This window comes from Anser anser, assembly GCF_964211835.1.
Source record: "Anser anser genome assembly, chromosome: 5".
NCBI lineage: Eukaryota > Metazoa > Chordata > Aves > Anseriformes > Anatidae > Anser > Anser anser.
In genome coordinates this window covers 22,837,391-22,863,154 of record NC_139725.1, presented here as the reverse complement: position 1 = coordinate 22,863,154, position 25,764 = coordinate 22,837,391, and the positions used below count along the sequence as shown (strand labels likewise).

The 25,764-nt window shown below is 36.5% G+C and overlaps 1 protein-coding gene across 7 annotated transcripts in view; it reads right to left on the bottom strand.

Moving 5' to 3' along the window:
- Window positions 1-7,753: 7,753 nt before the first annotated feature.
- STRN3 (striatin 3) overlaps window positions 7,754-25,764 on the bottom strand; it is a 61,737-nt gene continuing 43,726 nt past the window's right edge. For 6 of the 7 annotated variants that reach the window (XM_083837137.1, XM_083837132.1, XM_083837136.1 and 3 more), the window contains 9 exons: window positions 22,607-22,740; window positions 16,232-16,407; window positions 16,053-16,100; window positions 14,759-14,880; window positions 13,131-13,298; window positions 12,724-12,864; window positions 11,244-11,351; window positions 10,831-10,917; window positions 7,754-10,692 (listed from right to left, as the gene is read on the bottom strand). In XM_083837137.1, the coding sequence (XP_083693263.1) occupies window positions 10,523-10,692; window positions 10,831-10,917; window positions 11,244-11,351; window positions 12,724-12,864; window positions 13,131-13,298; window positions 14,759-14,880; window positions 16,053-16,100; window positions 16,232-16,407; window positions 22,607-22,740 (1,154 nt within the window). In that variant the 3' untranslated portion in view covers window positions 7,754-10,522. The remainder of the gene's footprint in view (window positions 10,693-10,830; window positions 10,918-11,243; window positions 11,352-12,723; window positions 12,865-13,130; window positions 13,299-14,758; window positions 14,881-16,052; window positions 16,101-16,231; window positions 16,408-22,606; window positions 22,741-25,764) is intronic. The other variant, XM_083837133.1, reaches the window with a different exon arrangement.

Genomic DNA, 25,764 nt, shown 5'->3' with positions numbered 1-25,764 from the left:
CTTTACACTCACACATATATATTATAATTTGAATCAGTCACCACCAAACTTTTAGTAGTTACACTAGATACGATGCTGTCTGAATCCCCTGAATATAAATCACATACTGGCTAGCAGAATCACATTTTTCCTCTCAGTTTAATTTTACTATTGCAAAGAAGGCAGCTTTACTCATGAATTCCTTCACTGAGGAAAAAGCTGGGCTGGAGCTGCAGCCACTAGCACTTGTGCAAGCTCTGTTTGGGAACACTACTGCAGGTAGCAGGGCTGTCACTCAAGAATATGACCTGCAAGGGATGAATTCTGTTCTCTGCTGGGACTGATGAAAACCTGTATTTCCCATTTCCATTCCCCTGAAGAAAACTCGCAGGGCTCAAGGGGTGTCAGATTTGCAACCCCACTGCTGACAACGAACTGGCGCACCTCAAAAAATAAGATTTTTTCACTCAGAAAAAAATAGAAGACTAAGATTAATGGCTCAGGTACTTATTGCAACTCCCAGTAAGCAAGCAACTCCAGTGCAGTTTTGAATTTTACATTAAACAGTAGTTAACACAGTCTGAAAGTCACCCTTCCCAGCGGAGTTCCCACAGCAATCTAAATTCACAATATTTTTTCATTTGCTGTGCTAAAGAAATTGAAATCGCTTTTTGTACTGTAACTCCCAGTAAGGGCTGCAACCTACAGACTCAGGAGCACTCAAATCCTTCACTACCAGAAGACCAGGAAGACACCCAATCTGTTCCTTATGTTTCCTGGGTGAATTCTTGTCTCCCAGGTTATTTTAAAACTGAAAGAAGCACATGACTCCCCTGCCATTTGCTGTATGTCCTTCTCAGTCCTTGATGGAAGTGTTAGCACTTACCTCCAGGACGAGATTGCAAGCCAAGCATTACACACACACAGGACGTGTCAGACACACTTCCATGCTCGCACCTGCGTTATACCTCAGCAGGTAAGTACAAAGACTGTGTCTATCTAAAGCAGCCCCCTGCAGAACTTGCAGGTCATTGACAATTTTTATCCTAAGGTGCAGGCACGGCCCCAGGCTCCGCAGGGAATGCCTCAGTACCTGGCTCAGGATCTCCGATTCCACACCTAGACCAAGGCACTTTTTACACCTCACACAAATTTACAGCATTTAGACCCTCTTTGAACATGAATCACATTGTATCACATCTTTTGGCAGCGTGAGGCTTTCTAGCTGGTACTTGTCTGACAAGTGCAGTACATAGCCCAAAAAGGGTACCCAGGCTGTGACTGAAGGTCAGCCTGCTGCAGAGAACCCTTCATGCTACCAGACCTGAGGTCTTTCATACTGCATCCTCAAGCTGAGTGCAAAAAGAACAGATCTCGGAAGCTGACCTTTATTACCCTTGGTAAAGCTAGCAATATTGAACCAGCAAAGAACAAGGAAAAATCCCGAAGTGAGATCATCCTAACGTTCTTAAGAGAAAATAATCGTTTTGAAGGAATTTACTTTGACTTTCAAAATCAATGCCAATAAAGAAAAGCTACAAGAGCACCAGCTAAAAGCCATTTACATCGAAAGCCAATGACTATATTTCTCTACAACTTCTGAAGCGATTGGGAGAGGTGGGGGGTTGTTGTTTGGTTTTGCACTTACGAAGTAGAACGGTTCCATCAGAACAGTATTTTCTCCTGTAAGTGTTCATAGCTTTCATATTAGTGTTGCCACGTGTATCTTCTCTTCTAGGAAGTATGGCCCCATACAATACAAATATTCCATTTTCATCTTCTCTGTTCTGAAGAACGGAAGTGCTGACAGCTTTTTATGCCTTGATTTTAGGCCACCTTTTTAATGGGGCAACTCTCAATATTGCTACCGAGCTCCATCAAAGTCACTGCTTGAAAATGCAGAGATTCTGGTTTTCACAGCACTTTCCTTCCTTTCATTAGGCTTATGGGTAAGTTAGCTCCAGAAAGCATCAAAGCCACAAAAATCACAGAAAATTCCTCTGTCGCACGCAAGTACCATAGGAGGCCTGAGCACATTGTCAAAGAAGATCAAGTTGTGTCTTTAACAAACTGTCTGGAAGCTAAAGGCTTAGATCCCCAGCCTAATGACAGCAATCCAAAGAAAATCTTACTGACTGACTTTGGTTTGGATCTAGGACAGGAAACATAAATGATTTTCTTGAGAAACTGAACCAGAATGTGCCTGAAAAGCTTGTGATCAACCATCAGCGAAATACAGACACCAAGTATACAGAAACTTCAACTGAAGAGTTTGTAATTTAAGAGTATTTTCCAGTTATGTGTGTCTGTCAACTGAAGCACATGTTCTTTTGCTCTCTTTGGCTTCAGCTGGAGGAAGAATAGGTCCTGAAAATCTGCAGTCTATGATAAAATCCAGAAGTTTAATCTCTGCTTTGAAGCGAACTGCCCATTTTAAATTTAATCTCATTAGGATCAAAATTTCTTTTCCTCTGAAACAATCAAGCTTGGTTAGCAAAGTATCCTTGATCATAAGTCACCTTCATTACCTAAAGGGTATTTATTCCTGTATTACTCTAAAATTTATTTACATTCTTCTGTCTCTATACAAATCATTGCAGTGTCCTTCCTATTTTCCTAGGACTAGAAAAAACACCAGCAGGGGCAGCTGAGCTCTAGCCATCCCTGGACAGGGAACACCAACACAGTAAGGCTTTTGCCAGTCAGTTCGCTACAAGCCAACAGCAGGCAGCACTGGAGCAGGTCTAACCTCGCTCCGAGGGCACTCTCCTGGAAGCCAGGCACTGTCAGCCCGACTCCTGCCTCAGCCTCAGGACATCAGTGAACTTGTAGCTGAACTTCATACTGGACCAATTCCTAGGACGCAGGCATGAGAATTCTGCACAGCTGTTTTCACTAGCAAATGCTAACAAAACTCTTCCAGCTTCCACTGAGGTCAGATACGGCCTGTACGACTTAACAGCAGTCAGAAAATGGTAGAACGTAAGCAGAGGGATAAGAACTATTTTTCTGCCCTGGTGTATGTGATCAGATTACAAATATGATAAGCAATTCTCTGCCAAAGAATACAAGTAAAAAAGAAAGACAACATCAAGTCAAAAGACTGAGCAAAGACTAGCAAAGTTTAGGAAAGTAAAAATGAAAAAAAAACAACTTTCATACTATTTTATCACTACATTTAAATTATTGGTAAGTTTCCAATCAAATAAACTATACCATAAAATAGTTTTCTTTTTAATCAAAGCCATATTTGCTACTGAATAATTACCGGAATTCCCTGATACTTGTTCTTGGTAGTTTAACAACATACTACTTGTTCAGAAAAGTATCAAATAGAGACAATAGCCTTCTGCTATCTAAATATTCTAAATACAATGAAGTACATGACTTTGTCACGTTGAGCTACGCATTTTGATTGGCCCTGGGAGCAGGTCTGGAAACAAAGCAGAGCTCTCTGGCACAGTACATTGCTAACAAATATATCAACAAAGTCTTCACTTCCCAATGAACTGATTTACTCAAATCTAAATGCTGACCAGAATTACAAACACAATTAAAAGAAAGCAAACAACTGCCTCTTTAAGTAAAAATAGCTGCCAAAAAAAAAAAAAAAAGCTCTGAGAGAATGGAGTCCATACACACCAATGAAATAATCAGATATTAGATAGATCACTGAGATTGCAGAAACTACTTCTGGCCTAGAAATTCTTCTGTGCAGCTACTGTCAGCCAAATCATCTTAATAGAAAACTACATTTATTCAGGCTGGCAGAATCAGTCACCTGGTTATCAATGGAAAAATAGTCAAAGCGCTAATTCAGGAAGATAAAATACAGCTCCTGTTTCACAAACAATTACCCCAGTAATGAAGTGGTATTAAAAAACATTTGATAGGACTTCCTGTCATTAAGACACAATGTTATTTCCCAGTAACACTGAAAAACTCCAGGTAAAACAATCCAGGAGAAACCTTTGGCTCCAGACCACTCCACCAAGAGTACCAGGCACGTGAAGCTGAGGGACAACACAGACTTCAACATGCTGTGACTTCTGAAGGGAGACAACTGTGCTCTTAACACCTGCACAAACTTTTGAGCTCCTGCTGCCAGCGATCACAGCGACTGACTGCTGCTTCTCCCAGCGGCCCGATGCTCGCCCCAGCTGACCCACAGCCATCTGCCCGTGCCAGGGCTCCCTGCTGCTGCACCATGCGTATTTCCCAAGAGGGCTGGACCGGTTTTCATAGAATCACAGAATCATCTAGGTTGGAAAAGACCTCCAAGATCACCTAGACCAACCTCTGACCTAACACTAACAAGTCCTCCACTAAACCATATCACTAAGGGCTACATCTAAACGTCTCTTAAAGACCTCCAGGGATGGTGACTCAACCACTTCCCTGGGCAGTCCATTCCAATGCCTAACAACCCTTTCAGTAAAGAAGTTCTTCCTAACATCCAACCTAAACCTCCCCTGCACAACTTTAGCCCATTCCCCCTCGTCCTGTCACCAGGCACGTGGGAGAATAGACCAACCCACACCTCGCTACAGCCTCCTTTAAGGTAACTGTAGAGAGCGATGAGGTCGCCCCTGAGCCTCCTCTTCTCCAGGCTGAACAACCCCAGCTCCCTCAGCCGCTCCTCGTAAGACTTGTTCTCCAGACCCCTCACCAGCTTCGTTGCCCTTCTCTGGACTCTCTCGAGCACCTCCATGTCCTTCTTGTAGCGAGGGGCCCAAAACTGAACACAGTACTCGAGATGCGGCCTCACCAGAGCCAAGTACAGGGGGACAATCACTTCCCTAGACCTGCTGGCCACACTGCTTCTTACACAAGCCAGGATGCTGTTGGCCTTCTTGGCCACCTGAGCACACTGCTGGCTCATATTCAGCTGACTATCAACCAGTACTCCCAGGTCCTTCTCTGCCAGGCAGCTTTCCAACCACTCATCTCCCAGCCTCCCTGCTGAGATTTCAGGGAAGCAAGACATTACTTCTGCAAGACGCAAGAGCTTTTTATACCCACTTAAATGTAAGCATAGATACAAGATGTCCCTAGTCAAGTGAGAAGCTTTTTCCTCAGAAAATCGTTCTCTTTGGAAACAGGGAAAAGCAAAACACAACTACACTTTCACTAAAAAGCACCGAACACCAGGAAATCCACCCATTTTGAGGTACAAAATAAAACCTGGAAAGACACCTAAATGATCATGGAGAGAAAAAGAAAAAAAAAAAAAAGGCTTTAAAGCGAGAACAAAACAAGCCAGCCATCAGACAGCTGCCAATGGCATACGACCCCCTTAGCCAGCCATCATCCGTGCGAGAAAATGGCCACCTTGGCCAGCCGCCATCAGTGAGGGGAAAATGGCCGCCTCAGCCATCCATGACCAACGTCCCCGCAGCTCCTAGGCGCAATGCTGTGGGTCCCTGGTACATCCGCAGGAACATTACCGTCCCCACCCGCCCTCCAGGGGCACAAACACGGCGTTAGGGGGCACGGAACCAGCGGCAAGCAGCGCCACCAGCCCTCCTCCTCCGCGCCAGGCCTCAGCCGCCCCGCGACGGCCGCGGGCGGGCGGGCAGAGCAGCGGTCCTCCCGCCGAGACTACTCACAGCTCGCTGCTGGGCCCCCGCGCCCCGGTCCTCGCTCGGGAGTCGTTAGAGCCGCCTCCGGGCTGCCTCCGCCCTAACGGGTGCGGCTGTCCCCTTGAGGACGGTCCCCGGGCACGGCCGGTGTCGCCGCGGCCGGCCGGGACTTACACGTGGGCTGCGCTTCCCGCCGCAGCGCCGCCGGGACAGGGAGCGTGGCCGCGCTGCCGCCCCGTCAGAGGGCCCGGCCTGGGGCTCCCAGCTTCCAGGCCGCTGCTGTAACCCCCTTGCTTATTTCGTAATGTCCAAGTGCCTGAGAAGGGAAGTTGTAAACCCTATCCCAGCCCTCTCCCACAACTGTAGGGCAAGAGCACCGGCTGAAAATTGTACTCCAAGCGAGCACGGGGGTGGCTGTCACAGCACACTACGTACAAAGCAAGATTTTTTTGCCAGAACAAATGCCCCAGCACTGCTTCTAGCCAAGAGAAGGGGCAAGGATAGCTAACAGTTAGACGATGCTTGGCCGCACCAGTTACTTTGCTGTAGGCAAACCAGACTAAATCAGCTGGAAGAGTAGATGTGAGCTTCTGGGAGACGGTCTTAGCAGTATGAAATCTAAGATTAATAACAGAAAAATTAAAAGGTGCTAGATCACATAGAAAACATTCCTAAAAACAAAAGCCCCATGATGTGTTACCTCACAGTGCATTTGTTTTGTTACTAGGGAACTCTCCAGAGGTATTAATTTCCTTAAACCCTTTAAATATTTAAAAACAAGTATATTGTTACTACATGCACGCTTTCAGAAAGTCTAGATGACTTCTCTACTGGGAAGCCAGAAAGGCACCCAGGTAAGGGGGATAACTAAAAAGAACAGTATGTTGTTTCCCATCTAGTCAGACAATAGTTGGCTGTAAGTTATAATTAGGAAAAAAATGCCTTTTTATGGCATTATTATTACATTTAAAATGTTGTGTAACTTGAACTTTCTTTTTTAAAAACTATTAATATAGGTCCTTTAGTTTCAATAGAATTCAGATGTAAATTCTCTGAGTATCAACAGAGAACTTATTAAATACGGAACTCATACTGCCATTCGTGCTCACCTCAGCTGTAACATTTGAAAACTACTCCAGGGTCTTCTAGTTTTGTTTTAAAAAAAGTTAATTAAAAAACCAGATACAAAGACTATGATTAAACTAAAGCAGACAATTAAAAGGTAGAAGTTAGCTGTGTTTTCATACTATACACCTTAACTAGGAGAAGTTTTAAGTCATTTTCCTAGCAGGATTTAGGCAGGCCACCTTATCTGGAAGTATTTAGTCTCCCTACAAAAACACCAATTGTGCATGTGGGAAGCATTTGTCTGAGACACCTTCTATTTAAAGTGGTAGCTGGAAGGAAGGAAGAGTAGTCATCAGCACTGTGAGACCAAGAAGCTTGCCACTGAGTTGAGATTGGAAGTGCTAGAGAAGCACTTAAGAACATGCCAGGACAGACTGCTATCAGTTTTCAAATAATTAAACATGCAATGGGAGAGAGATGAAGTCTGTGACAATGTGTCCTCAAGCCCACAGAGGACCACTAGAAAAAAAAAAAAACTTCTATCAATTATTCCCTAGTAAAATAAACACTTTTCTTCGGATTTCTAAATTAGGGAAGATTCTTGACCAGGACTCCTTACACCCTTTTTCATATGTATTTCATGCTTACTTTATATAAACAAGATGCTGGACTGCAAGAAACTTACTGCTTAAAACAGTTCCTACAATATTTTTCCACAAGATGAGGAGAATAAGACTTATATCAACCATACCCCAAATGCTAAATATATTGTTAAACATGCTTAGATATCTTTCCATCAAGTTTGTGTGTGTGAATCCTTTGGGTCTCACTTGCAAAAGAGAAGGAATCCTGTCAGAGAAGCGGAGGTGTTTTTCCTAAATGGAAATATTTATTTCAGCACTATCAGTTTTTCCATCACCAGCACTACAGCTCTTCTGTTCTAAAAAACAACAAAAACCAACAAATAAACGTTTTATAATGTTATACCTCACAGTAGATGAACTAAGACTACATTAGAGATTATTGCCGATATTCAATAAATGATGACTCTCTACAGCATTTGATCCACTATGCATTAGTGAGCTAAGATGATTAAGGTTTCAATTAAGGAAAATAAGCAAATATTTCTTTTTACCATTTCAATTTTAATACAACTCAAAAAAGTAAATGTTATGCATGGCAATGTTTATTAAACAATCACATTTCATTTAAGCATTAAAATGCAGCAGTCTGGAAAAGCTGCCAGAAACAATGTTTGGCTTCAGAAAAGGCGATTATGAAATTACTTCCAATAAAATTCAAATACTCTCTTGTCTGTTGATTAGTTGAATGCTTTAGACTGTAAGGAAAAAAAGTGCAAATCAGCTGAATGTCACTTTCAAAAGTAAAGTCTTAGTGTCCTACAAGCAGTTATTGAAAGGCCTCACCTCAAATCTTCATGATAAAGGACAATATTATCCAATTCCTATACAATTATTATTTACTGTAGCACGTTTTAAACAATATAACATTACTACTAAAACAAAATTATTTTCAGAATATAACTGTAGTATTCTGGCTACCATGGGCACCTTTTTTCCGTTTTCTTAATCTAATTTGCTTGACATGAGATGGCATGAGATACTTCTGAACTTCAAACTTACATGGAACAATACAGTAAGAACCACTTATAGGAACATGTTCCAGCTAAATGTAATTAATACCTAAATGTACTATTTTTGCATGAAAATCTAAGATTCATATTGCGGTATTCTGTTTCTACTGATATACTTTCAGGGAAGTGACTTATCACGGAGTTGCTAAATGTTGACCTGTTGCTCAGCCTTTTACAAAGACAACTGCCCTTTTGCACGTCATCTTTATTGGAGGACTTGGAAAGAAGTGGACAAAGGTTAATAGATAACATTTGACCTAGGGACAAATTGTAAGCATTGAAAAAAACAATGAGCGTTTTGTTTTGTTTTTACATTCAACACAGTGATGCCAAGGCAGTTGGAAATAAAACCAGTGTGCTTTCCTGGCTCCTAAATCACTTGAGATCACTTCATATACAGAGATATTCAAAAGCAGTACGCTTATTTTATAAGGGCTCTAAAAATACATTAGTAATTTTTCAATTTGTTCTCGTAAAAAAGCTTTAAAAATACTGTGGAAACATGTTCTTATATGTGGGTGCTGCTGCTTGAAACAGATGTTGACATCGAGACAACTATTACAACTTTTGAAAAGCAGAGCAGCTTATAAGCATAATAAACAAATGATCATTTTGCAAAAATTTAGACCTAATTTAGTAACTTGTAGAATGACACTTTCAAACTGTGCAACACAAAATAATGTAGCCAACAGTAACATACAGGTACACCATTTAATATTTATTATATGCATTTTATATACATTATTTTTCAACAGCTGTACTTCTGCTATGTGGTACAATCTTAAAAATTTGCTGATTCATAGTTTGTAAAACAGAAACCTTACAAAACTCATCAAAACTCGCAAACTGATCAGAAAAGTTTTGTGGAAGACTAGAAAAAATACTTTATTGTATTAATCATGCATTACACAAACAAAATCTTTAGTTACACCATAAACTGAAGCACGTCTGAAAAGAAAATAAAAGCAGGGAATAACTAGTTAAAACACAGCAGATTTATGAATCTTGAATCAACTACTTTTGTATTCTATTCGAAACGCAAATAAAAATATTTTTCACTCCAAAAGTTCTGAAACAAGATTGTTTTTTGGAATCAACTCCACTCCAGGTACTTAACCAGAGGAAAAAAAAATCTTGGTTTGCAACTTCAGAATTGTGAAATGTCCCATTTTCTCATCTATTTTAGACTGTTCAAAGAGTGCCATAATAGATATACAGGGCCCTTTAACACACTACATAAAAGGCTATAAAGACCAACAAAAAGTGAAATAAATAACAATAGGCCATTAGCAAGATGGGTAATCCTTGATAAATAAACTCGTAAATACAGTAAGATGTACAAAATATCACATAGTGATAGGATGCCAAGATTAATTTTTTTTTTTTAAGAGTTCATTGGGGGTGTTAACCCCTCTGTGTTTCATTTAAACACATTTTACAGTCCTTTATTTATGAAGACAGTTATGCGATGATGAAGAATTAGCATCCTTATGCAAGGACTTAGCTGAGCTGTATTAGGCAAAAGAAGGGAAGAGTGTGGTTACACAGCAGCGGGTCAGTGAGATCTCTGTGTTTTAGGGTTCTATAATGCAGAAAAACATTATCAATACAATCTTGAGCACTGTTGTGACAGGCTAAATATATAAAAAGACTTATAAAAACTAGAATTTTATCCAAACATTTTGTGCAACTAATGCTAAAATATTTTAAGTTAAATTTCCTTTTTCTTTAAAGCAAAATAAAAGTTTAAAAGGGGAATCTGTGGCATTCAACTGATAAACAGAAGATTACTAAGAGATGAAAAGAAAGCTACTCTTGGAGCTCACTTCCCCCCACAAGAGCACCACATTCCTAACCCTAAGGCAGCACACAGAGTCCAAAATAAAAGTCTTTTGTAAGATCAGACTCCACGTTTGCTTAAAGACACCTAAAGAACAGACATACGCTCAGTTCATATCCAGTCAAGGCTACAAATACTGGTTTTCTTTTTATTCTTTTTTTTTTTTTTTTTTTTACTTCTCCCCGCCCCCCCAATACAGTAATTACAGTTAAATGAATGAGCCTGACATTGTTCAAGATGTGGTGACTTTTCACCAACTTATACCTGCCCCACTTAAGAGCCTTCACCCAGGCAGATCAGATGTAGTGTCTTATTGGTAACCTTATTGATGGCAGTGATGCATTCCCTCTTTTTTGTCCAAACAGACCTGCTGTTATGATGCAGGTTTGTTCTGCTGTGTCACACAAATACTTTGGCAAGGGCATCAGCTCCTGCACTGGCAATATATGCTTTTGATGGATGAAATGCTACATCATAAATTGATTCATCCAGCTTTTTCCTATGAGCTGTTATTTCTTGCACACATGTCTTGCTGTCCAAATTCCATAATCTAATGGAACAATCATGGCCTATTTGGGGGAAAAAAACACAAAAAGGAAAAAAAGACAATGTTAGATTTTTGTCAGACACTTAAATGCATCATAAATGCAAAATTCATAGAGCATAAATGAAAAATCCATACAGCATAAAGTATTAAAAACCCTTACTTCCAGACATTAAATAGATTCCATTAGGATCTACTGCTAGACTTGTGACAGCATCCAAGTGAGCAACCATAGAATGGATCATTTTACCTAAAAGCAAAATAAACAAGTGAATTTCCTGTGAAGTACCGCTTCTTTTAAAAATAATATTCCCATTAAATGCAATCTAGAATAACATGCTTATTTATATTCCAATATCTGAATGCTACAATTCTATTACAAATTATCAAGTTTCAACTACAGACTACATAAGCATATGGGTAAGCAACACACATCTCTCAAAGGCACTCACGTTCATAAGCACACCTTTTATCTGTCTAACATCTTCATTGGTGGCAATGACAATGATGATCAAAACTGGGCAATAACCTAAATTTTAGTCCAGTAAATGTCCCAAAGGTTTGCTTTACCCTTACCCGTTTTGTTGTCAAAAAATTTGATGTGTCTATCTTCATGAGCTGTAATAGTTACAGGAAGTGTGGGATGACTTACAACCTTATTAATATGATTACTTGATTGTACACCTGAAAACAAAAACAAGCACAAACATATCCATCTGCCTTAAAAAAAAGCTAAAATGAGAGTATTTTAGCATTACACTTTAGCACACTGTATTAGCTAATATTATATAAATAACACATTTGGAACAACATCAATAAATATCAATGAATAACAACTTCTTGCTTTACAAGAGGTGGACTAAGCCAGGTATATGCTAGCCAATGTTCCTTAAGGTTAAAGCTGTTTACACACATGAAAGATCCTTGAGAGAGATGGCAAACAAACTGAAGAAAGTACATTGGGGCAACACTAACCAAGCAGAAGCAAACAAATTATAATGTATGTTTAGTAGACACCTATTATAGCTCCACATCAAAAAAAGATTTACCTTGAAAACAAAAAGAAAGAATCACAATAACCAAAGTCAACCTAACCTACCAGATTGTCAGATATCTTTACATATTTGAGATTAAAGAAACACTGAACAGTTTAGAATCTCTTTAAGGGTTTAGAATACTTTTTAGAAAGCACTTTCTATATTTTGATATGCCAGTGTTTTAAGGACTGCTTTCCTCTTAAACATAATCAAAAAAAAAAGTCTCTCTTCAAGCTGGGAACGGAATTTCTCCAAGTTGTAATGTTGTTTCTCACTGTCAATGTCAGTTTTGCACAAGCTATCTACTATATAGCTTCTGCGTAGTTTTGTAACCTCTGTTAAAGTCTTTATATAAGTTACTTAATACTGTAAGTGTAATTACTAACTGAGCTGGACTAATTGGATAGGAGAAGCACACGCTCCCCTTGCAATATTCTTTTAGATCTCACTTCGAAGACAAGAATGACCAGAAACTGGAGGTTTTCGTTACAAAACACTCTAATAGGTTCATGAAAATGAAGTCTGGAATAAAGACCCTCTATTTAGACTGTCAACAGCTATATACAATTCTCAGTGATGAGCTATGTCTTTGTAGCACGTTATTTGTAGCAACAGAATTTCTAATATTCAATGTTCCACAGGAGAGAGGATTTAAGCACAACCTGTACAGATTCTACACTGAACTAATATTCTGCTTAATTTACTTCTTTCTTACGATCTTCCATATCGAAGCTATATAATGAAAACTCTGTATTTTACTACACAATTCAGAAAAAGCCTAACTTAGAGAACAAAAACTGTTGCTTTTGCCATCTCTAACAGCTTTCAAATCCTCCTAACCCACAATCTTTTCAACTGCATCAGTTCCAAACATCTTTACATATCTAGCCAACTTAAGACATCAAATGACATAATGCAGGTAAGGTGCATAAGCTTTTCTTTTAGTTTGCCATATAGTAAAACTTGCATAAAGGTACCTCATCCAAGATGGGTATTTAATAGAAAAGAGCTTTACTTACCAGATTCTATTTGCGATGAAAGCATTACCACTGACTGGGATGTTTCTAAATCATAGATGACTGTGCTGCCAGTGTTAAAAGATGCCACCATATGTGCAGGATCACAACCTATAAAGTCAACTGACGTAGGTATTCCATGCTCTAGAAAGTGAAAGGATTGTCTTTAGAAAGAAACACTTCCAAATTCTTCAGAGTTTAAACATTAAATTTGTTCTATACTCATATGAAGAAAACATTCCCTTTAGAGTAATGCTGCACCACCAGGATTATCTGATTAAAAGATCTTTTCCCGTTAGTCCTGTTATCTAGTGTTGAAAAATAGAGACAAGAAGCCTAGACATATCATAAATTGTCTCATGACAGATTTTCAAAACCAAAATTTCACTGCAAAAAAAAAAAAACGTTACCTTTCTCTCCATTGTAAGTGCAAATACAGGGAATTTTTTCTGGTGGGTTCCATAATCTAATAGTGCCATCTGCTGAACAAGATAGTAAGTGATTCTTTACACCGCTGTAAGCGAGACCCCAGACCGCATCTGTGTGAGCAAGTAATGTGCCAGCTAGAACGTTTGGCTCTGGAAAAACAAAAATTTAGGAATTAAATCTTTCTTATACCTCAAAGTAAATTAAATTCCTCAAATATCCCATAGAGTAAAAGATTTACAGAATGATAAATTAATTTATCTGTGCTCTAACAGATCTGTTGGTTGTAATCATATATCTATTCTATAAGTATCAGTAAGAGGAAAATCTAAATAAGTGCCAAACATTCAGTGTGAGCATGAATTATGAACAAACTGGAATGCATATAAAAAAAATTCAGGACAGGTGCTTCTGCATTTGTTTTATTCAAGTAGTTTTCTAGAATACAAATAGATTAGATTCACAAACAAAATGGTCCACTACAATGCACTTGAATAATCAATGCAATGAATAACATTGCCCCACTATTCATCAGAATAGTTTCAGAGAAATTTTGAACATATTCATGCAGCTAGCTAATAAACTGAGATTTTAACATTTAAATAGCTTGTTATCAGCAAATCATATTTGTAGCCTAATAACTCCTTTAGTCATTTGTTGAAATTACATATAAACATATACAATCTGTAACTGAAGTTAAAACACTTGAAAAAAAAGGTAAAAAGAAACAATCCTTCCCTACGGTGGCTATAAGAAGCAAAGAAGTGAGAATGGCCATTATTATTCATCAAGAAGAGCAAGAGAAGGGAAAAAAAATCAGAATCAAAATAGTTTTTTTTTTTAATTTTATTCTTAAAACAGCAGCTAGAATATTACACAGTAGGTCATTTTTCACAATTTCTGCAAAGTATCTCTTTTTCCAGAATGATGCGCACCTGTTACCGCCACCTCTCAGAGTGGCTGACTTCTTTCATTCAAATTTACCATCTTAAGGATGCTTGGTTGCAGCCTTTTCTTTGTGTAAGATGCAAAAACACCTAACAAACTCAACTTCCCACCTTTCTGAGTTCTTTAAACACTGATGACTTTGCTGTAATATTTCAAAAAAAAAACAGTGTACTCTGCTGACACAGGGGAATGCTTGAAAGCTCTCAGGTACCCTAATATCAAAACAAGATTACTTCTGATGTGAAATAAAGAAACAGAACCATATTTTTTCAACAATTACAACTAATCTTAGTTTTCTGAGAATTTCCTATCAGAATAAATAAAAAATCATTCCAAAATCTGGAATTTTGCTGTGAAGTAGTAAAGCACACTCCTTCAAAAATAACAGATGAACAGATGTAACTGATTTGTTCTTTATTATTTAGACCTCATGACAAATGAGGTCTAATGAGTGTCTTTCTGCTACAGTTCTACAAAGTATGTCACCAATGCAAGTGAAATAACGAGTATTTACCACACACAAAAAAAGCTGAAAAACAAAACAATTTAGTTAATAAATGGCATTCACATTTCACAAAAGCTTTAGAAAACAGATTATTGTCAAGCAGAAAATTAATGTTCAAGACAATGGTTATCAGTTGTTTATCTTTTAAAAGGTACTTACCATAGGTATCATACGGGTCAACATTAGGGCTAGGCATGTTCCACCACTGGATGGTTGCATCAATACCACCACTGAAACACTGTTCTCCATTAGAACTAATTGCCAATGACAATACAGGTCCACTATCGGGAGACAGAACAAGAAGTTTACTGATACTGCCAACAATATAAAGGTTAAAATTTTGCTATTCAAAAATAGAACAAAACAAACAAAAAGCCCCACACTAGATTGGACTAACTAGTTACAGGAAAAAAAATGTGAATTCCAGAGAAACAGTTCTGTTAGAACATATATTAAGTCTGAACAAATTATACAAACCTGTATTAAAATACTGAAGTATATATAACAAATTAACTAAACTATCAATATTTAACCAATTCAAGGAACGTGGTCTTATTTCAACAGAAACTACATCTGTGAAGCATGACTTTTTACAGAGCATCCATGCCAATCTAATAACTATTTGTGCTGACAGAGGTGGTTCCAGCCCCCTGCCACCAAAACCATTAACTTTCTCAGACAGAAACCTACGCTCCAGTAAACTGGTTCATAAAGATAATCCTAGGAGTACTTTTTGGTCAAGATTAGGCTACTGCTGGTTTAACTTCTTGAATCTGTTTGCTGTGATACTAGACAAGCATAACCTGTAGCTCAAAGGAAGCGGCAACTCTGAACACACCACTAAGTCAAGGTTTAACTGTCTTGCAAAACAACACCCCCAAATTAGATGGCTCATGACACGCCATGCTCAGGATACAAAGTCTATTGGTTGTTTAAGTGCAGATGAGCAAGCTAGAATTACATATTTGAAGGTGGTGAAAATAGTTTATTGACTAGATCCACCAACATACTCAAAAGAGTGAGGAACAAAGCTGAACTCCACGTTTAGTCCATTTTTTTTTTCCTGATGATTGCAAGTGTACTTTTCATTTCTCAGACCTATATCTGAAGACTACTATGTTAGACTATGGAAGTCTACTTTATCTATCTTCTTTACATATTAAAAAAATACAGTCCAAGACATATGCATTGCTCAGGCGATTTCATTGTCTTCTTCTACAATGTCTTCTCCCCCTTGCAACTAACTACATTTGCTACTTCCTGCCCTTTTTGCTTTACCACAGACCCTGCAAGTCATGAGATGGGCTCAGTATTTGCCTGGTTTTAAAGAGCATAATTTTGTCTATCTGATGTAAAAATATAATACATTTGTAGCCTTTAAGGTGAAAAGTATTATGAATCCAGGGGATGATGACAACGTATTTATCAAACAGTAATTCTGTCAAACACTTACATGTGGGCCCTAAATGTGTAGATGGGTTCTACATCTAAAGAGGCACTCCTGAAAGAAGAAGAAAAGTAATTATACTAAACGAAATCTCTACTGAAAAACTTTGAAAATGTTTAAGAGTTTAATCAATTTCAAAGGCTTTTAAAACACAACTGATGCTTTATAAAAACCCATATACTTGCTTTTTGGCAGGAACTGTTTTCTGCAAATTCCAAAGTTTTAGAGTATGGTCCTCAGAGGCTGTAACCAGCACAGGCTCTACAGGATGAAAAGCTAATGCCCGCACTCCATCAAAATGACTGCGTAGCGTATACTTAGGGTTCCATGTCTTTCGGAAGGCATCTTTATTAGCTGGCAGCTTAAAAATGAAAAGGAGTAATTTTATGTGAGTTTAAAAATTTGTTTACTTGTACTTTAGAAAAAATATGCTATTTTTGATTCAGTTAATACATATTCAACCTTAAACATGCATTTATCTATTGATCTACCTAATATGCATATACATGTCCATCCCTGGCATGCAAAGTAGTCTGCATTTTTTTTCCCCACTGTAATAGCTTTTGTTCCACGACGGAAAAGAGTATAATGCTGAATACACAAATAAGCAGCTTTCACTTTCAAAATCTGGTGGTAATCCTTTTGTGCAATGATACCTTAATTCTTCTTCCCCGAAGAAAGGTATTGACTTCATTGCTTATAATGTTCTCTGTACTCAAGGAAGAGATTACAACTGTCAAAAGCTCATTTATCACTTAAAAACAATAAAAATAAGCTTCAGGCCCCCAGTGAGTGATCTTCCTCAGATGAACAGCTTGACTGAGAACCAAACATAACTCTTGAATAATTCTACATACTGAATAAGACATGTACAGATAAATAGTTAATTCAAATCTTAATAAACATGTTATCATTTTAAACATAAAATTATATAAAAATATTATTTGAAAATCCTTAATATGTTTGAAAGCTTGAAATAAATTTGTGAGGCAATAATTTAGTTAACTATGTGAAACAATACATACAAATTTCATGTTTATATGTTGTGAACATACAATTTATACTCTTCACCTAAAAACAATTAGGCTAAAAACACAAATTATAACTGCTTAGTATTAATCCTCAGTACCTTGGAAAGTTACAGTCACTGGAAGAGGTTTTCTGGTAAGACAAAGTAATTTAGAGCTCTGAGTATAATTTATATTAACCAGAGAGTAGAGAAGATGCATAAAAAACTACATTGCACTTATCCTAAACCTCCATTCAAGGAGAAATAAATACACTCCTCTCTTCCTCTTAAGTAATTATAAAGGGAGCTTAGAGAACTGACTTTAGTTAGATAACCAAAACAAGCAAATGAAGAATGAATGGAAACTAATTCTATACTCTGCATTACACACTATCTATTCACCATGTATATTTTAAATGCAGTTTTCAATTGTAGGCCAGAGTCTCTTAGTAACACTAAGATGATATTAAAATCTCTCATATGTAATAAAATCTCAGTACCTTCCTTATATCTGGCAGGACTGAAAGTTAAGTATCAGATCATAACGTAACATACACTAATAACTATTCTTGGACCAAATCTCCAGCCTGAACCAAATTTTCACTACTCAAACAAAATCTGATTATATCCAATCAGAATAAATAGACTCAGACAATACAATTACTGTTCTGAGTTACAGATATGCAGAGACATTTGCTTTTCCTATATACATATACTTATTTATACACATATACATACACACACATATATATATATAAATAAATGCAAACCATGCCAAATTCAGATCAAGAAACAAATGTTTTACTAGATGTGCAACCTGGATGCTTTTTTTTAATCACCATGTAACAAATACATTTCATAATAAAAGTATTTTGTTTTTAATCTTCCTCCTCCCCAGCATACTGAATATCACGATATCTTCAATTGAAATTTAAGTTATTTAGAACTATACTGCATATTACGTACAACCTTCATACAAAGAATCATTTTTTTATTTCAGGGAACAGCATGGGATTCTGGTGCTCTGTATTAAACTTAATAGTTTTCAGTCAAAACAGCTTATTTACTCACCTAAGGCTAAAGTGGATGAGAAAGAGAAAAATATATATATTTCTAGGAAACAGAGTTCCTTAGTATTCTTAATCCTCATTAAAGAAATGCATTCATCTATCTGGCTAACTCATGCACTTGTAGCAAACTGAGGCTTTCAGAAATTTAAAGCCAAACATTTGTAATGTGTAATGGTTAATTTTATCATATTATAACCCAGATTAAATAATAGACCTCAATTCTTTGAAGATTTGCACTCATAACACATTCGTTTTTACAGTTGTGACGAACAGCCATTCAATAAAAGCAGGACCAAGTACACGTGTCCTTATTTAACAAGGAAAATTCAAGTCTTTTGTTGCTGTTCTTAAAACTGCTATTGCAACAGTAACTTCGTTCTCAGACGTGCAGAGCAATCTGCTAAAATGCAAGGTACCAAATTTTCAGAACTTCCTATATTAAATATGGCTTTAAAGCCTTTAAGTTTTTAAAACAGATTTCAATATCGTGCTTGTTTTAGAAAATACCATGTACACCTTCCAAGAAATCTCGTTACACATATAAACAGATGATTTTGGTTTAATTCCCATTGTCCACACTTCCAATGAACCTTGAAATCCTTACTACAACCAAGAGAACAACTAACACATCTTTAAAACAGAGATCCTTGTAACCTCTAAGAAAAAAAACCACAGTAGTCTATTTCAAAAAAAAAAAAGTGTACCTCACGAAAACACAATCAAGGAACTTGGAAAAGATATTTGCTGATTACAAAGAATAAATGTGATCTACACAATAGGGCAGGGCAAAATAGAACAGTAATAATATGTGATACTGTATCAATGTTATAAGGTATTGCAAATCAAAAGCCTCTCTGAACAGAAAGGCATGGGAACACTGCCCCATAAAGTCTTATGTCCTACTGTAAATGTCAGAAATTAAAGAAAATCAAGAGAAGACGGACTAGAGCACCATTCAGCTTTAAGAGCTCCTTCTCCCTTTTTTCCTAAACTTCAGCGGACAGGACCAAGAGGGGTCAGCTTGATCCTAGTTCCTGGATCAATAAGTGGCCACAGAGCAAATGCTTGGAATAGTAGGGTCTACCAGAAACAACCTCATCATCCCAACCACCCCACACACACACACAAGAATTATGTCTAGCCCAGGAGACACAAAACACTAAAAACAACAACAACAACACTTAACCACAATCTCCTGAAACTTAGAGTACAATAGAAAATAACAAGAACACATATCAACCTTACCATACAGAAAAAGAAAACACTAAACAGATTAGAGGAACAAATAGAATTGGAAATGCCTACTTCATGATACTCGCCCAACCTAGTCTAATAGGAATTGTTTTTGCCTTTATTTTGTTTGTCTGTATGGGAATACAAGGCAAACTCCTCATTCTGCTTTACAAACCACCAGGGAAACAAACTTGGGAAAAAAAAAAAGGCATAGGGAGGGAAGCTCTTCCCCACAGTCAACAGAATCCTTATGGCACAGTAAGGAGACTTGCATCCTTCTCTGACTATCACAATTAACTACTCACCTACAGCAAGAACAAAAATAAGAAAATAATACTTCGTAACTGTAGTCAGTGTCTTTTAATCTTTTAATGTTATTTTTTCTTTAACATGTTGCAGCTTAGGAGATTTCCAAATTTACATGCTCTGACAAATGAGGACTATTGGATGTGCAACCAAAAACTACCACCATCCTGTGCAGCTATAGAATCAAGATTATATGATTTAATTGGAATATTTGATTTAATAACAACATCGCTTCCTCAGGGTACAAACAGCTTCATGCACTAAAATAAATACTATAAACTACGTATTGAAATACATGACTATAGATGACTGTACTCTATTACAGTATCTACACCTTAAATGACTAGTCTTGTGGACAATTTGTGCACTAATATATTCCCATACAGAAAAATATTCAGCTACAGTTAAAATTCTAAATATTTAAAATTTAATCCCCATCCTGCCCACATATTCTCTCCTTTTCAAAATATGACCTTCATCAAGGAGTGATATACAGAAGCTAGTGGAGGCCTGCTGTGGTTTTTGGGAGGGTGGGAAGGTTGTCTTTTGTGTGTGTTTTGTTTGTTGTTTTTTTTCCACTATAATAGTTCACACCTGAGTTATTTGAGGAGTATGGAACTACTGCAAGCAAAATGCAAGTGAAATTACTGAAATGTGCGGTGGTTTTTTTGGTTTTAACTTAAACATTAACTTAGCTTAACATCAGCTGCTCATCTGAAGACTTACTGGAAAAACAGGTGGCTTCAGCTAGGGTTACAGAGGCAAGATACTAATGTTCTTCAAGTACTGTATTACAAGTACAGGCTAAGAAATGGTCTTACTGAATTGCACATACATAGTTACGTGGAAGCTACTTCAGAAATTAGGGACTATGAAGGAATTTTTAACCTGAAAAAACATTGTAATGGGGAACTAATATCATCTGAATTTCAGTCTCGTTAGATCCACAGCAGGACAAAGATTGCCTTATTCTTAAATAAAAGTATTAATAAAACTTTTCCATCTGTGTTATTTGATACTGCAAGTTTATCTTTTCTGACATAGGAGGAAGTCAGAAATCACCACGTATTTTTCAGATACTCTTGTGAAAGTCCCTAAGAGCACTGTAGAGGAAGCAGAGAAAATGAATTAAAGTTACAGCCAATCACTTCTCATTCCTATTTGGTGAATGACCTAATTTGAAGGGGAAAAACTTATTCCTATCTTTTGTGTCCTATATCAGCCAGATAATCATGAATTAGATGATCGCCTCATACACCTCCCAAACCAAGCTGTAAATCAAGAACCTCTAATGAAAAGGTTTTGATGAAAAACTTTTGAAAATCCAACTACTCTGACATACCCATCAGTAAAATGGGAACAACACCAAAGAGAAACCACCAACAGAAACTAAGAAGTTCAGCAGTTTCATCTGAAATTCTAAACTGCTTTATATTCTCTCCCAAGCAAGTTAGCGTTCAATGAAGGATAATTTAGAAATTAACCAAAGTAGTAAATAAAACACGATGTAAAAAACCCAAACTACTCCATTTCATAATCCCCAGTGGAATTCAGTACACGTCAGAAACCCGCAGGTTAGGGTACTATTTTACCACCAGTTCTGGACGTTTCAAATTTAAGCACCCTTAAAGCATATTCAACAATAAAGTTATCAGAAAACCTTTACTTCCATATCCACTTATTCATAGATTTTATTGAAAATTTTTTTAAAAAGTATTATTTTCTACACATTGCACATGATCCTCATGCCTGTCTACAGCATTTTACATATGGAGGTTTTGTTATATAGAAAGCAAAATCCTGAGAAGAATAAGATGCAAAGAGCTGAAAATGATCTTTGATTTTAAGTTACCTTATTTCTCAGAAGTGTTATGTCATTGAAATGAAACAGACAAACTGAGGATTAACCTTTACTGGGAACAAGACAATATATAAAAGTATGGAAATACTGCAAGTATTTAAAAGTACTTTCATTCATTTTTATACAGTTCAATAACAGAAGGATAGATAATTAATGTTTTCATTTGTGATTGAGGAAATATAACTATGCAACACCCCACAATAAGGGAGAAATGTAAGTATTAATTGCTGTAATGAAGTACTAATATTTCTACCCATTACAAATACAGAAGTACAACTATGATTAAGTAAAAGCTGTGTAGTTTAAGTATTTTCAGGCCCTGTAAAAAGCTATAAACACTTTATTTCTTCACGTTGCAGGTTCTAAGATTTTAATAAAAACCCTAATAGTGTTTTCCAATACAAACACGCTGCATCTAACTTGAAAAGTTATAGAAACAAAGTGAGGTACCTTAACAAAACCAAAAAAACACAAGACACTTTGCAGTACATTATGTAAGACTTACCTGAACATTTCCCTAATCAGGCAAATTTACCAGCCAATGAAAACAATATTAATTCAAGAAAACACTACTGGTAGTAGCTTAATTAATATGGTGAAAAGAATCTCAGAACTCTTAAGATAATAATAAAAATATTCCCTAAAAGTTTATATCCGAAATATATAACAATGTATATTCTATGCTGTTAACTGTATATAAACACGAAGAGGGGAGCAAAGACGTTAACATCAATATTTGTGTTTTATGCCATGTCTTCTCAACACTCCATTACAGTGTATCACTGCCATTTCTTTAACAGAAATTCATGTTAAGAAGTCATTTTATGTCATAACACATCCCCCCAGTGGAAAAAAAAATGAATAAAATTAAATAAGAAGAAAATAAACAAGTCATCTTACTTAACTTGGATTTCCCAAATTACTTAGCACATTCACAAGGTGCTCCCTCCTCCTCCCACAAAAGTTTTTGCTACTAAAAGCTCTGTTCTCCGCATCTCTTAATATTCAGGGTGGGGGTAGGGAGCAACTATCATAGATTACATTAAACTGTATAAAGAATTTTAAATAAAATTGCACTTACATCATAACTATAGTCTGCATCATTTGTTACTGTCAAGTCTGCAAGGTCTCCAAGGCCCAGTACACTTAACAAAACATCATCAGAACCCATAATAAATGACTTGCCTCCTCCAGATGGAAACGTTATTGGCTCAGCTACAAAGAACAAAACAGTTTAAGTCTCAATGTAATAATTTAATTTTCAATAAAAAACTGCATTATTCATCGCTTATAGGCAAAGCAGAGTTTAGAACTGAACTTGTATGCACTACATACTACATACCAAATAAAACAGAGCATGACAACACGCACACATGTGCAAACACACATTAAAAACAATTCTTAATCATTTCTGACATTTGATTTCAACTTACTTTACACAGACAAATTTTTATATGTAAAAAGGTCACAAGAATGAAGTGACTTGACTGACATCACTTTGCAAGATCAAAATTATGTCCCAGGTCTCCACATTATACTTCATTCACTATACCACGTTGCCTTTCTACCCATCTGCAAATAAGTCTCTGTGTTTTATACTAGTCAGACATCTCTACTTGCATGACTAATACTTTTATCTCAGAAGTTAAAAGCCTCCTGCAAAATCTCTTCTACTTTTAGCTGTCAGATTAAAAAAAAGGAAACATCTGTTATTCATGAATTCCCTCTTTCTTAACAGGGATTTGGATTCTAGATGTTTAAAATACACTCAACTGGTATTTACCTTCGTTAGCTGTGCTTTCCCCAAATTAATATTTAACGTTTCTGTTAATTACCATTTAGAATGGAATAAATACTAGTTATGTATAACCATTCCTTCTGAACTCACATCTGAATAATAAAATTTTAAACATTCACCCATATTCGTTACAATCTTCAACAATCCTTTATTACAGCTTCTACAATACTAACAAATACCAACTTACTGGTGAGGAATATTACTAAATGCTTAAACACTGTTATACTCCAGCATATTATTAAAAGCTGCTTTTAGTTATCAATATTCCTTTTTGCACAAAAATTGGGACATTTGAAAGGTAGAGCACTTTAGACAAACTTCAGCAAAGTATGAACTTCAGTTAAGTGCAAACATCTGTAAAAAAAATGCTAAATCTTATTTGACACCTTCAAAAGTTAATTCTCCTTGACTTTTAGATTTCACTGACTTAGAATACAGTTACAGTCTCACTGTAATGACACTCCTCAGATTTAATCCTCTCAGAAAAACCCTGAAGCTCACAGAAAATAAAGCTTCCAGAGCTGAAAAATGTCCATAACCTTTTTTTTTTTTCCATTACAGAAAGTTCCAAACAAGAGGACTAATAATCAATATATTCCTTTTTTGAAAGTACATCTTTATTATACTACACTGCCACTATGTGAACGATAACCACAGCAGCTGAAGAAAAGTGACTAAATTACAGGTGCCTGATATCATTGCTAAGGCAATCAGAGGTGTGCAAACAGGAGCCAGCACAGTCAGATCAATAGATAAACTTTAGTATAGACAAAAACAGCACTTCGAGAGTAAAACAGACTCTAATACTTGGAAACACTACTACACTATTAAAAACACAACCTTATTAGCACAACACAAAGCGTACAATTGCATAAAAAGAGCAAACAGTATTCTGTGTACAATTGTCTCTTTAAAAGATTCACAACCCACGCAAAGGTCTTGACTCAGAATACATTAAATTCACATCCCAAATAGCTTACCAAGCCCTTATATAAGCTTTTAATTTTTGTTAGTATTTTACTAGAAAGCTCCATTTGACAGTCTATTCCAAGCCACACACATTTTAAAAGAAGCCATATTCCTAGAAAATTCCAAATTATTTTCCATGGTTCCACCTAGTGTTTTATTTTGGATTCTTTTTTTTGTCATTGTTGTTCAGTCATCCATGCTTACTAGACGAGCTCAGAATTTTTAAAGATTGTTGTTTTACTAGAAGTGTCTGAGCTGACAGGGAGATGCAATATTTTTATATGAAGCAAGAAAAAAAATAACATCATAAACATTGTTTGGGTTAACTTAAACCACAAAATCCTCAAATGAATAATATTCCTCCTCAATTACTTAAGACACTACAATATTCCTGGTTCTTTTCTGACAGAAAAGAAAGTGGAAGGAAAAAAGGGATCCCAATACTTAATCTGGAATTTCCAAAACCGACTCACCTCCACTATCCTGACAAGGTCCCAGACTCCTAAGTACAACTATACATTTACAAGCCAAATCTCCCAAGTCTTTATAGTAACAGAGCTGCTGATCACTGGGAAAAGGAAACAGTACACTCACTTGACACCTGAGGACACTTCCCATCCCTGTTGTGATGCTGTGAGTCTTTTCGAGTCTTATTTGATCTTTAGGACAGGACCACAGGGTTTAAATCAACTCCTAAATCTGACATATTAATACTTTGTCACATTAACGCTGTCTGTGCTTAGCAGATCAACCTGCATGAAATTATGCTTTATACTAAAAGTGAAGCACTACCACAGAAAAACAATACCACAGTAAGAGTCTATGCATAAATCTGTCAAACTTCATTTGTATCAGAGGTGAACATCCCTTTATTTAAGGCTTCAAAATTAATGCTATCCAAAATTCAGAAATGTGTTTCTCAACATTAAAGCTGCCAATGTTTATAATACATAGTTTAACTCATTTACAAAAATATTTTAAATAAGACATTCAAAAAAATGTTAAAAGTATTTCAAGTTGTGGGTTTTCCTTTTTTTTTTTTTTTTTTAAGTATACAGCAGAGAAGTAATACAACAGAAGATGCATGAAGTTATAGCTATCAAAAATAAAGATTCACACCTGGGCATACCAAAAATGATACATCGATAAATATATGCAAATGATAAAGTTAAATTACTTATCAAATGCTTTTTAGTAAAAATCAGAATATTTTTCTATCCTAATATCATACGTATGTTTAACTGAGTTTGCAACCAATAAATACCAAAATAAAAATATGATAAGTTTTGCATAAAAAGAAACTTGTACTAAGTGAAAAGATGCAATGATTCAGTATTTGCTTGTCCTTCTTATCCTGAAGTTAGACATCATATACAATTAAGTCAAATTCAACCAGAATATTTGTACAGAATTAAACTGCTTTAATCAAGTATCTATGTACACATGACGCTGCTGTCTACTATAGGACCTGG